The 13,712-nt window shown below is 43.1% G+C and overlaps 1 protein-coding gene across 4 annotated transcripts in view; it reads left to right on the top strand.

Moving 5' to 3' along the window:
• Positions 1-13,712, top strand: part of NEURL1 (neuralized E3 ubiquitin protein ligase 1) — a 78,775-nt gene that overhangs the window by 24,550 nt on the left and 40,513 nt on the right. For all 4 annotated transcript variants that reach the window (XM_042863748.1, XM_042863749.1, XM_042863747.1 and 1 more), the window contains exon 3: positions 1,537-1,858. In XM_042863748.1, coding sequence (XP_042719682.1) covers positions 1,537-1,858 — 322 coding nt within the window. The remainder of the gene's footprint in view (positions 1-1,536; positions 1,859-13,712) is intronic.

Below are 13,712 nucleotides of genomic sequence, written 5' to 3' on the forward strand. Positions count from 1 at the left end.
TATGAATATTTACTTCATGCAGCCTCTGATTGCTGTAAAGCATTGGCAAGAGACTGTGAAAGAGTAAATTGTTCAAATAACAATGAGGCCATATTTATCTCAGCCCCAAAAGCTTTTAGGGCTTGCAGTAAATTTGCTACAATAAATAATGCTGGCTGCTTCTTGGAGTGCACGCATATTCCCTCTTTCGGCACACACATGCCTCATCCAACCCCTGCCACTGGGGACATGTGTGATACCATCCCAACCCCACCAGGGAGATAAAAGGGCATCCCGTGATTCCTGGAAGCTGAGGGAAGCTCTCAAATGTTTGATGCAGTCTCATGTAAACAGTTGAGGTGCTTGGCTGGGTTGAGGAGGGATAAAGAGCAGCACTTGCTTAACTGAGGAGCTGTTTGACGATTGATAACTCTTTTCTGAAGCCCTGAGGTATTTTCTCTGAGGTATTAATAAAGCAGAAATCTCTAGGCTTCTTGTGCTCACTGGGGCAGATATGCCTTGGAGAGGAATGCGTGAAGGAAAAATGCAATATTTACAAATGTTATTAGGAAAGAATTCAGAAATCCAATCCCCAGGAGCATCATCTCCACATTGGGTTCTGCTGATACCATGGAGACCACCTGCTTCTGTAGGAAAATGGAGACCTTGTGCCAGGGGAGTGTTTTGGGTGTGTTTAGGACCCAGTGCCCGCTTCCCTCTGTCCTCTTCAGACCAAGGTTCGGTTCAGTTGAGAAAAAGCCAGTGGCTCTGAAGGCACCTCTGATCTTTTTTCTGATCTCTTTGAAGAACACAAGGGTGCGTATGAAATATGCAGATTCCCAGAATCTGTTAACAGATGCTCCTAATGCTTATTTGGGAAAGCACAGCACACAGCCAAAACTAGTAGATTTTCCCGAAAAAAAAGATAACATCTATCTTTGTGCCCTAGCTGTGTATTTAGTATGGTTAAATACTTTAAACTTTTCCACATGCAAGTTCTCTGCTGAAAGATATGTGATTTCATCCAGTCTGATAAGATGGAGAGGAGTAAGAGTGTCTTCATCTTAGCTGGGAAACCCAGAGAACCCTGTGGTTGTGGCTGAGATTCTGCAGCCAGTGCTTTTCCTTCAGGTCCTAAGAAATCCCATCATCCAGCCACTGTGGAGGAACAGCTCTGCTGCTGCAGATGCTGCCTCAGCTGAGATACAAGCTCTTATGGCCATTTTTTGGCACATTTTGCGAGAGGACTGTTCTTAGGGCAAAAGGAATTACCCTAGAAATAGAAGTTGAGTCATCATGCAGCTGTAATTACATTTCATCCCTCCCCATGGATTTAATGTGATTCTTTTTCTTATATGTGTATTGTATCCTAAGTATGCAGTCCTGATGTTTGCAGACGAGATAGCTACAGCAGTGTTTGGTGGGTAAAATGATTCCTAAAGCTGGTGGGCTCACTTGCATGGTGGCTTTTGGTATTTGCCGGCACTGATTCTGTGGTGTGTATAAACGCAGATGTCTGAGTGCCAGATGCTGTTAATGCTGCTGTTATCTTCACAGATCACCAAAAAGCAGTGTTGCTGGAGCGGTGCTCTTCGACTGGGGTTTACTTCCAAGGATCCTTCAAGGATTAACCCTGACACCCTGCCGAAGTACGCATGTCCCGACTTGGTTTCCCAAAGCGGCTTCTGGGCCAAGGCTCTGCCAGAAGAGTTTGCCAATGAGGGGAACATCATTGCCTTCTGGGTGGACAAGAAGGGACGGGTTTTCTACCGGGTGAATGACTCTGCTGCAATGCTCTTCTTCAGCGGAGTGAGGACGGCAGAGCCCCTCTGGGCTTTGATTGATGTCTACGGGCTCACCCGCGGGGTGCAGCTCCTAGGTGAGTGCTGCGTGAGCCGGGCTTGTGATGCTGAGCCGTCCCCCTACCCTTTCCACAGCATCTTGCCACCCTGGCCTGTATTAGTTTGAAACACAGGACTTTAAATACCATATTGGTGGGAGGTGGGAACAACCACTGCAGTGTATCACTAGAAGCCGTCTGTAAGTAGATTTCTGCTTGAAGGCATCGTGCTGGCTACACATTGTCCAAGCATTTTCTGGAGTGTGGCACATACCTTATAAAACCTTTCTTTATATTTGGCTTACTTTCCCCATGCCAAAATGGGGAAATGAATTTTACGTTTTAGGGATGATTTCTGCCTGGATGACAGTGTTGTGATTCTCTGTCTGGGTTAGTGAACAGATTTTAAATATGGATCTCATCCAGATTACTAAAAGAAGCTGTGGCTGGTTTTGCCAAGGTGTTGCTTTGACAGAGGAGTTAGATTCATGCTCTGGAGCCCAAGGATTGGAAATGCAGATGGAGCTGGAGGACCGGGATTGTTGAATGCCTGTCTTCTGCCATAATCAGCTAAAATACAGGTTGTTTGCACTCCTGAGGACTCAGGCTTGCCCCAGAAGTGTGGTCTTGGCAAAGTTTGGGATCTTTGTGTTTTTCCATCTTAAACAAGCCACGTTTTGACAGTTTTGCCTCCTTTCTGTACTTTTGTTGCACCAAGAAATACAGCAGGTCTGCCTGTAGTGACCTATGTTGCATGGAATAGGTATGCGGATTCAGGATATGAAGAAATAGAACTAACCTCTTCTTGCTGCAAAATCGGCTGGCCCAGGATTGCACAAGGCAGAGGAATTAAGGGATTTCTCGGCAGCTTTTTACTTTCTTTTAGGAGTAGAAAGATTTATCTTTTGTTGTGAATCAGGTTGAGTCACAGCCACTGGGCAACCATTCTTAGACCAAGAAGGTGATATTTGAATTGAGCTCTGGAATTTGGGCAAATGTCACAGTAAGGACTCAGTGAGGATCTTACAAATGACTCAAAGCTCTCTGTACTGCTCTTGTGAGATTTGGCACCTTGGGACTCCTCTGCCTGATTAATGAGGGCCCATAACTCTGGATTATGTGTTTCCTTTCAAAACACCCGAGAAATGGTTTCGTCTCCGTCATCCACCCCTGCACTGTCCTAGCTTCTTCCATATCCCTTTTCACAAGGGAAATGTAACTCTTGCCAGCCACTGATTTGCCTCTAATTTACCAGGCTCCAAACTCTCACTGCAGCACTGGTGGGTATAAACTCTCTGAATGAAGCAGGCAGCTTCTGAGTTTACACAGTTGGCGTGGAGCTCAGATACATATTTATAGCATGTTCCAGCAGCCTTCAGCAGGCTTTAATACTAGCAACTGTGCTGAAACATCTTAGGCTTGAGTCCTCTTTATCTCTATTCATTATTACACAGCACTAAAAATCAGAGTGCTGAAAGCCTTGGCTCTGTCGCCTCTGGATCATATAGGCATACCCACAGCAAAGCTCTGCATGTGTGTCAGTGTTGCAGACCACACATATAGTATTGGACAACTTGCCAAAAACTCCTGGGACTTGACAAATGGATTTCATAGCTTAGCTATGAACATATGGTCACATTCAGCCCTGCACGGCATGCAGGGCATCTGATGGAGGCTGGGAATGCTAGAGTGGTATGTTCAACAGAAGAGCCTAGCATTTCAGATTTCAGTTCAGTGATTTATTTTCCCCCCCCTTGATGTGTTCCTTGCTCTTGAGCCTAGCCATTTTCCCAAAGGTCATAGTGTTGCTGTGTCAAATTGCATGCACTGCTTCCATCTGATTTTATGTGTGCTTCACCCAGGAATCTAACTAAAAGTTTTACCATTTGTGGTCGGTTGTCTTTCTGTTCATTGCAGAATTATTCCCTCCCTGCTCCCAATATGTAACTTATTTTCCAAAATCAAGCTTGTCCTGGGGAAAGATGTGCAGCAGTCAGTGCTGTGTCACTGCAAAATCCCAAACTGTGGGGAAAGCTGTGTGCATTTATACCCCCAGAAGTCAACTTCCAAACTTAGCGTTTTTCTTATCTGCATTACAGTAGCAGTCCCAGCCACAACTGGGGACCCAGTAGAGCAATGGCCAAGTCCAGTGAGACTGTTCCTTTCTTAGAGATTTACAGGCAGAATTAAGCTTTACATTTCGCTTCCATCCCGGCTGCTAATTGCACATTGAATTACTGCTGTAATTGGCACAGGCACATGTGGCTGTGGGTATCCCTGAGCTTGAATGCCCCTGCTTTAGGCACAGAAGCAGAGTCCTATGAACAGCTTCTTTAACTGCTTGATTTTGTTCTGAAAAAGGTAAAAATGACTTGTATGTTCCACTGCATCTCGGTCTAAGGGAGGTTAAAATATAGAATATGGATTGTGTCTTGGCTGTCACTGCTGGAGTGAGTGTAATGGGAGACCAATTTAATCCCCATTGCAGATAGCTTCAGAAATAAGGTTCGCTGTTCCCAGCTGGTTGGGAACAGCGAACCTTATTTCTGAAGCTATCTGCAATCAGGAATTCTATCAGGAATTCTATCAGGAATGGCTGGGAAGCTGCTCCTTCCTGTCACAACCTCTATACACATCATACAGAGGAAAGGTCTTAAATTCACCCAGAAAGCTCATGCTGCTATGACCTCAAGGTCTCAAGGGCTCACGTAGGAGAGGAGGTTGCAATGAGGTGCATGGACGATTGGTATTTTAGAGCATGGGTTTCGGCACAGATGCAGGCTTAAGTGACCTGTAAACATACCCTTATACAGCGACTCTCCTGCTGACATGCCCAACTTGCAGGCAGGATTGTTTACAGCTCTGCTTCCCTTTTTGGGCAGCTAGTTTTGCACAAGTGCACTTTTACATTCCAGGATAATTTAAAGTAAAATTTAGTAGAATTGTGCCTTAGCCATATGCTATCACTTCAGCATACACATATGCTCTTTCACTCTTTAAAATAGAATCTGAGAAAAATGGAATATAAGCAGTCTACTGCCCTGCTGCAATAATAAAACATAAAAAGGAGAAGGAAGGGACTAGCTGTTTAACTCTTGGGTCTTCAGTCTTGGAAGAAGGATGGTAGCTCATAGGAACCAAGTGGTGTTGACTCACATTGGTCTGCTTCTTCCAGACAGTTGGTTAGTAGGGAGCAGCCAGGTGGTTTTCCTCTTTGTCCCGTTCATCAACAATATAGTCAGCAACTAGAAACCTTTCTTGTTTATTATTTCCTTCATACTCGTCTCCCATCCATATTTTCAGTATTTCTAAGTTGTCTCAGTCTTTTATCAGCAACAGCTTGGAAAGCTAAAGATTGTTTTATTCAGATTGGCATGCTGAAAGGCACCTGTTGAAAGCGAAGCTTCACCACCTCTGGTAAATATAAAATATGTAAAAAAAAAACTGGCAAGACCTTGCAAACCAGAAAGATTTTAAATGTACGTCTTTTCCTGGAGTAGAAAGAGTATGAATATATCTTCAATCACAAATACGTACTCTGATCCTGCTAGAATTAACAGTCAATGCTGCCTATTACATTAAAAAGTGAAAAAAACTTGTCTTTCTCAAGATGCCCTTCCCAGCTTCTTACTACTTTGTGTTTGCTAAGTATCAAAAGTCAAAATGTTGAACCATTTATAGATGGGTATTTACCCATCTTGGGACTCAAGCTAGTGCACAGTTGGCAAGGAAATGGCACATTTTGTTGGGGAAAGAAGGAAGCATGTTTTTCTTTCTTTACCTGTGTCACTTCTTAGGTGAATTGAATCTCTAGCTCCAAGGCACCTTTAGAAGAAACATTAAGTAAGCCTCAAATGAAGTGGATTTATGAGCAAATTTCAGGTGTGAATGGTACAAGACTGATGCTAAACCTGATTTATCACATGCATCTGTAATTTTACCATGTGGTTATTGCTATTTTATTTTCCGTGTGCAAAAACTTACTTTCCATTACCTATGGGAATCCATTTCTTTTGCTGCTGTGACACATGCAAATGAACACGCTGATGTGCTGAGAGTGGCTCTCACGAAAGGAAATTGGATAATCAAATATGACTGCATTGTATTTTTACAGTGCATTGTTGAAAGTGGAAGCTATAAACTATCTGTCCTCTCTGTGGAAGTCTGTGACTAGCTCATGGAAAGGAATGATATGCTTTTAAACAGAGTTCTACTTAATGAAGGCAAGATACACAACCTGCAAACAGTCAGTTGTCATTGTTTTTCTGCATCTCTGTAGGAGAGAGAGGATTTAAATTGCTCATAAAGTTTTATTGTCTGTAGCTCTTGTCTCTATGGCAGCTGCAAGAAGCTCTCTGACATGGCTAGAAATGTGAAAACAGACCAATAAATAACTCATCTCGTGCCATTTTAATCAATCCCTGCTTTGACTTAGAATCTCTGGAGGGATGTATTTTTCCAGATGTGATAGGTACCCAAAAGTTAGCTTGCAGCCCCGAGTTGTCTGTCTGTCTTGCTGATGCTGATTAGGCTGCTGGGATGGCCCTTCCAAACAAACCCATCCCAGCTCATCTCAGCTGTTTCAATGCAGTGCCCCTTTTTCTTCCCTTTGCTGGGGCAGCCTCTGAGAGATCAGCCCTTCAGTCTTGACTGAAGGTCACGATAGGGTGTTGGATTAGGAAACTGTGAGGGGTGTGTTCCATCTGTTGCTCACAGGGGTGCCTTTGCTTTCTCCTGAACTACCTCTTCCTTATCAGGACAGTTCAGGGAGCTGAGGTGTTCCTTGAGAGAACAGAAAGGACAAAATCTGGCACATAAGGGGCTACTGGCAATAGGTACATGACCACAAATTGTATCCATGTTGGCATCAGGAGAACCTGCAAGAGAACCTGGGTAGAAATAAACTGGAGAGCCTGGCTATTGCTGTCAAGGTTGAGAGAAATGAAGGCAGTAACAAGGCAGAAGGATCAGTGGAAAATAAATTCTGTACTTTGTCAAGTTCCTTTAGTTCTAGTAAGCTGAAGTATTGTTCCTAACACAGGTGAGAAAGGCAATAAAGTATTTTCCACGTTACCCATAAAAGCACAAGGAACTGTGAAATCTCTGACAACTCTAACTGGTGTTTACACAATGGGTATGCGGATGCTGTAGTTGTACTGACAGTGCATAAATATTAAACATAACATCTTCACATTAAATATCTGTTCTCATGATTGATTTGGCTGCTGCTTTAAGGAGGAAAATATTCAGCTTTTCACTAAGAAGTTTATCTTTCCTTTGCTAAGTGCTATTTCTTAGTGTAAGTATGGGAGCTGTAGTCTGGAAACAGCAATTCCAATTAAAAGTGCTTTGACCTTATCTTACACCCACCAAAGGTATAAACTCCTGGAATAACTGAATATATACTGAATTTACCACCTAGGCTCTTGTTAGTTGCAGTAGTTTCCAGTGTGAGCAAGGCCCTGGAGAGTAAGAACATGCTGCAAATGGTGTTCTCTTGGGAAAGCCCCAAAGAATTACTTATGTTTGCTGAGGTTTTGGTATTTTGATTTAAATCATTAGGGTCAGATATGCTGTTATTTTCTTTACAAAATGCGTTCTCCCAGTTGGTACTTATGCGGCATATAATTGCATTTGCCTTGTTTTGTTTAATGTGGTTTCTTTTACAGTTGTTTAAGCAATAGAAGTCTTCAAAAAGAAAGGCAGAGAACGCACAGGTACAAGGAATTAATCTCTTCAGATTTATTAATATCTATCTCAACAATACTCAGCAAAATAGTTTAAACACAACATACTTGATCTTTTAAATCTGAAAGCTGACTTCTCTTTGTTTATAATGCTGTAGCTTGACAGAGTCAGTGTGCATTTACTCCAGTGAAGACAGCTGAAGCTGGAAGTGAGTTACAGATTTAAGCTGAGTAGATGATCTGATAGAAGAATATCAGTTTATTGTGCTAATCTTGCAATTCCAGCTGTTCCAGTTGTAGAGACCCTTTCCCCTAAGGCCTTATGACAGATGATGGCTAAACATTGCAGATAGGATAAAACTAGACACTGTCTCTGTATGTATTCACTGGCATGAGGTAGCACTTGGCCATTTCAGTAATTAATTGGCATCACAGCTTCTGATTATGCAATCCATGCAGAGGATGTAACTGTTATCCCTCAAGGTGCCTAGATTATTAAAGAAGTTTGACACCTTTAATGAAATTAAATTACCTTTTCCATCTGTATCAGCAGCTGAGCTAAAAATGAGATTGTATCATACTCTGAAGTCTCCGTTTGTTCTACCACTTGTATAAGCAGAACTGTTGCTGGGCTCAGTCTGAAAGCCCTTACCTGTAGCACTATTCCTGCTGTGCTTTACTGGTCTGAGCTTGCAGCTACCTGTGGGGCTGCTCTGGTTTTACAGTGAGTGGAACCTCACCCTGGCTCTTTGTGTAGTCACCACTTTTCTTTGGCCAAACACCAAGCAACAGAAGCTCTTCCAGACCCTGCCTGTCCTGTCTTGAAGAAAAAAAGCAGTTTTGGATGAAGGAATCTTTGCTGATCCAGGTCTACTTCCAAGTACCCTTGTCAGAAGAAGAGACCCTGTGGGAGGTCTAATGAGTATAACTGGTCACAAGTGGATGAAGGATGGCAAAAATGCAAGTAGTGGTATCTAGTTGCGTAGAGCCAGATTTTCCATTAGTAGCTTGGATCAGCACTCGCTGTTGTCAAGGGTAAACTGCCCCGATACTGCTAATTCATGGTGCTTTCTTTCATCAGAAAGTTATTGTCCAGCATGAGTGTATGCTTGATGCGCACTACAAGTAGTCGGCCTGTGACACTGTCTCACAGTAAATCGTGAGGGCTTCACCAAAATATTTCAAAGGAAATTCCCATCCTATTTGTTCCTATTTGATTTTGAATCGGTACTTTTTTAGTCTGTAGCTAAGAATTCAAGTCTGATTAATCAGATTGTTGGCCACTGCATCAAATCTTGTATCGTTGGCTGATGCTGGTGAGTGTAGGAAGATGAAGATCTCTTGTGATGCATCTGGCCACTGGTGGAACCCTTCACAGGCAATTAATTCTCTTCAGGAAAAACATAAATGTTTAATTGCTCAATCTTCTTTTAAGAGGATAAAGACCACTCCAGGGAAAAAGCCTTTAGAATCCAGTAATCCTATTGCTGTGCTGGTGCCATGCCAATAAATATCTGTGTCTCGCACGAAAAGAACCAAATCTTGAAATCTTGAATGCAGGGCATCCTCCCTTTCTCTGCTCACCTCAGTCCAGAGGACTCCAGCATCTTAGAGCCTTGTAAATGTTTGCATGATCTGGAAGTGCTGATGGCTCAATCAATACTTTTCTGCATTACCTCATTTTGCTATGGGGTTTCCCTGGTTATTCTTTGCTCTCTTTGGTGTCTGTAGGCAGCAGCCGTCACCTTCCTGTGCCAGCTGCCACTCTGCTGTCCCAGCGTTGCTTGAGTGAAAGCATATTTTTGACCAGAGCACCAGTCCTGTTGGTTTCTATTCCTCTTTGTAGACCTGTTTGGTTTTAACTGGATCTGACTAGTGACTCTATACACTGGAGTGTGCTCCTGTCTGCAGTGAGCCTTGATGCTGCCTGCACTTGTCAAAACACTTTTTATTGCTCCATTCCTAGCACGAATAAGTCTGCAGGTCTTGACTGTAATGCTGCTTGGCCAGGTGGAAGGAAATTGGCCTCATGCTGAAGGTCAGTGCTGAAAACAGGTGGAAAGAAAGCTGAACTGACTGAGAATTTCACTGTGGAGCTACAGGGACAGGCAATTTCAGCTCAGCTTTATTGGTCATTCAAGAGAAATACGTAAATTATTTGTTCATAGGCCACAATTGCTGTCATGACTACTCATGCTATAATTTCTAGTGCTTTGGTTTAAGATGTGGAGCTGAAATAAGTGTTCCATAGGAAAGAGATGAACTCCAGAGAGTCTAAATAATGATCTGATGGTGAGGCAGAGTGCTCTTTGAGGCAGGGCAATAGATGCAAGTTGGTGGAGGAGAAATTCAAGTGGGAAGTAAAATACCAGATTTTAAAGGTATGTAGTTCCCAACTATATAGATCACACATTCTCATTTGGTTAGAAGACTGCATAGGCTGCAAAGCCTGAATCCGACCCCCTCTTACACATATGTGGCTGTGTCCAGTGTGCCAGAAATCAGGTTTATGGCTGGGTAAGTCTGTTAATTCACATTCCTAAAGATAGCTATGTGCTTAAGTGCCCTGCTGGATCTTTTTCTTTACCATCTGCTTGTTATTGCGTTCTGTGCAGGGTTTGCTAGGTCAAAACCAGTGGTCTGTGGTTAATCAGTAATCAATGGCAATGCAGAGGGATCAGGCTCTGTGCTTAATGGTTTTTCTGGCCTGAGAAGCAAAGACTCTTTCAAGAGGAGAAAGGTGAGTGTGAGTAGGGGAGGCTGGGATGTGCTGCAGAAGCTGGAGTGAAAGTGGGGAGATTGCCTCCCAGCAGTGCTACTTTGCTGTGGAAAACCTGGCTGGTTTCAGTGCAGGAGGGTTTATATGGGATCCAGAGGCATGAGGTGGGCAAGAATATGCAAGCTTGGAAATAGGGCGACATGCTGGCTGAAAACAGTGAAAGAACAGGTTTAGCAAAGCAGGTTTGCTTGTACTGACAGGGAAGGGAAGAACAACTCCATGACCAAGATATCATCTTGCCTAGCTTTTTCACTGGTGCAAAGTTATATGTATAAGTTGCTGTCTTGCTTTGAATTAATGATGGTAATTTATGACACAATGGCTTTGTTGTTTTTTTAATTTCTTTTCCCTTTGTTTGGACAGTACCTTGATGTTTGTTCTGAGGTGTTAGGAGTCTGCGCTGCTTTGCTTGGGTTGCTTTGGATGCCTAGTATGTTCCTTGCAGATAAATCAGCTCTTCTAGCACGCCAACTATGTACTACTGATGGTCTTCATAAAAAGGGGTCACTAAGAGAGAGGAGAAAAACAACCCTTGGTGAAATATGAGTCAGATATTTCTTACATTCCAAATTAGATTGGTGTATTTCTGTTCTTCTCTTGATAATACCTATTTCTCTTTGTGCTTTTATCATATAGTTAACTTATTTTTGAAGTCTTCTGCTAATGATGAACATTGAGAGATCTGTCAAGGTGCACAGGCTCTATGAGGAAGGAGTAGATATACTCTTGGCCAGTGGCTTGCAATGGGCATTTCACTCTAAAGCCGTGTCTGTGAAATTTGCTGCCAGATAAATTCCCATCCTTCAAGCTGCACTTTAAAGTCTAATCTTCCACTTAGTAGCATCTTTACAGCACTTACTTGAGATGTATATTGAGTGCAGTGTTTTGTCTGTCCATTGTAACTAAACCCTCTGCAGCAGTTGATGTAATTTAGTTGCAAGCATGGATTTAGAAAGGACTAGTTGTGCCTACCAGCATCATTTCTTTTGACAGGCATTTGGAGCTCAAGTAGATCGACCTGGTGTGGGTAGATTCAGAGTGGGCTCAGCTGACAACATTTGATTGACTTAAAAGCTTTGCTGACAACCACAGAAGTGAGGGAAGAAAAAACCTATCCCATCTATGAGAATGGCACAAGGGTAAATGATGCCACTGGACAAACCCAGACAGTGATCTCTGATGAACAAACCCAGGCAGTGATATCTGCCTGGCTTTAACAGAAGAATGAAAACCAGTGGTGAACAACAGCAGCTCCTCAAAGTGTCCCAACTTCACCACCCCTGACAATTTTTGTCTCAGTTCTTAGGACATAGGTGTTGTCTGGGGCATACCCACAGCCTGCAGTCCCAGATGTTCACAGCCACTGCTCCCTTCTCAGGATGTTCCTGTTGGTGGCTGTTTGACCAAGCTATTATTTTATGGTATGTGTATTTCCTTTTTATCTGTTCTCACTGTCAGTCTCTCCAGCCCAATAATCATGTTTTCTTCTTTACCACAGCCTCCATATCCTGCTGTCATTCTAAAAATGCTTCTGTGATGTTAAATCTTTTCCAGTTACATGATGAGAATTAATTCATTCTGACACAGCCATGGAAATCTGATTCAATCCCTTTTTTTTGGTATCTCAGTCACAGTCCTTGATCGCAAATCAGCATGAGTCAGAATTTCCCAGGTTATTATTTCCTGAGAAAGGCTGATTGCAAGCCTGTCTCCTTATTTAATATCCTTTTTCTGACTTCTGTAGAGATGAATTGTTGAAGGTGCATGATTTTGTTTTGAGAGACCTGCCTGTTCTGACATACAGAACCACAGGTTAAAAAAAAAAAGGGGGGGGGGGAGGAGGGTGATGCAAAAGAATATCCCTGACCTGTTTTAGTGTTGCTGTTCCCCATCATCAGGTAGTTGTGTCTGCACTTGCTTACCAGCATGAAGATAAACACAGACACCAGCAGGATTTATTTCTCCAGAGACTTAAAAGTCGTTGATTACTACTGGGAAGGAAACATAGCGTTCTTTATCAGCTCTTGCCAGAACATGAAAATGATGGGTTTTCAAAGCAGCTGTATTGTGCTGAGGTCTCTCTCAAAATATGCTGGAACGTCCCGGATGGATTTTGAATCCTTTCTGGGTTCAACTCATTAAATGAGTAGCTTATGTGGAGCTAGTAGAAGTAGACCAGAATGGAAAAGGTGTTGGGAAATGCTTTCTTTGGGGCTTTTACAGTTCACTTATTCTCTCTCATCCCTTTGCCTCAAATATTTCAGCTGGAGGCTGGCTGCCACCTTGCCTTCCATGGAGGTACTCTGGAGGCAGACACAAGAAAATGCTGCTCCTCCTTGCGCTGTAGCTCTCCCTGTGCTCCCTGCCTGCAGAGCAGCAGCTGAAGGGGCTGCAGAGAGATGGAGGCACTGCTTCTCATTGCTTCTCACTGCTTCCCACAGCTCCCAGGAGCCTGCCCCAGGAGGCTGTCAGTGCACAAATTCAGTGGCCAGCTTGAGGACTGAGGAACTGCATCCTTGTTTTCTGTTGACTGCAGTAGTTCCTTTCTGTGATTCTCTTGAGTCCCCCAAATGGGTTAGTAGTAGCTTTAATACCCAGTTGGGTCTTTTGCTTGTTTGATGCCAACCTCTAGGATTTTTTTTCATGTTAAAAGAGGAGAAAAAAATTGCACAGAGACAGGACCATTATTTTTTTGAGGAACAAATGTTTGTTAGAATTCAGTTGTTCAAGAAAAGCAAAGCAACCAAGCAACAGGGAAATGAATGCCTTTACCCACTGGTATGAGTATATCAGATTGATAACTGATTTTAACAGGAAGGGATGAAAGGCATCCTTCATTTTAGAGATAAAGGATTTGGCTCCCACTTGAGGTTCAGATTTCTCAGCATCCTGGGACAAGCCCATGTGTGCGTCTGCTTACTGCAGGACGGCGGTGCTGTCTTTCTTCCTTACAGGAGAATCATAGAATCATTAAGGTTGGAAAAGACCACTAAGATAATCTAGTCCAACCAACTGTCAGCCCATCACCACCATACGTGCCAGGCCATTCCCTTAGCTGTGGGCTTACACACCTCTCAACCACTGGTCCCTACATGTGCCAAGGTGGGCCAACCAAGCTATTGGCCCAGCAGAAGTGCTGTGTCTTTGTTTGACTTTCAGCCTTGAGAGACTGCTTCTGTCAGAGACATGAGTTACTATTTTGTGGCTTGATTTTGTGTTGTATCATGTATGTGAAAGGTGCTGCTGTGATGCTCCTACCCTGCTAGGCACTGCTGCTGTTGACACTTAGATCATAGAATCATAGAATCATAGAATCACTAAGGTTGGAAAAGACCTAAAAGATCACCCAGTCCAACCGTTCACCTATTCCCAATAGCTCCTACTAAACCATGTCCCTCAACACAACATCCAGCCTTCCTTGAACACC

This window comes from Lagopus leucura, unplaced genomic scaffold (assembly GCF_019238085.1).
Source record: "Lagopus leucura isolate 7727_CA_CO unplaced genomic scaffold, USGS_WTPT01 Super-Scaffold_741, whole genome shotgun sequence".
NCBI classification, from domain to species: Eukaryota; Metazoa; Chordata; class Aves; order Galliformes; family Phasianidae; genus Lagopus; species Lagopus leucura.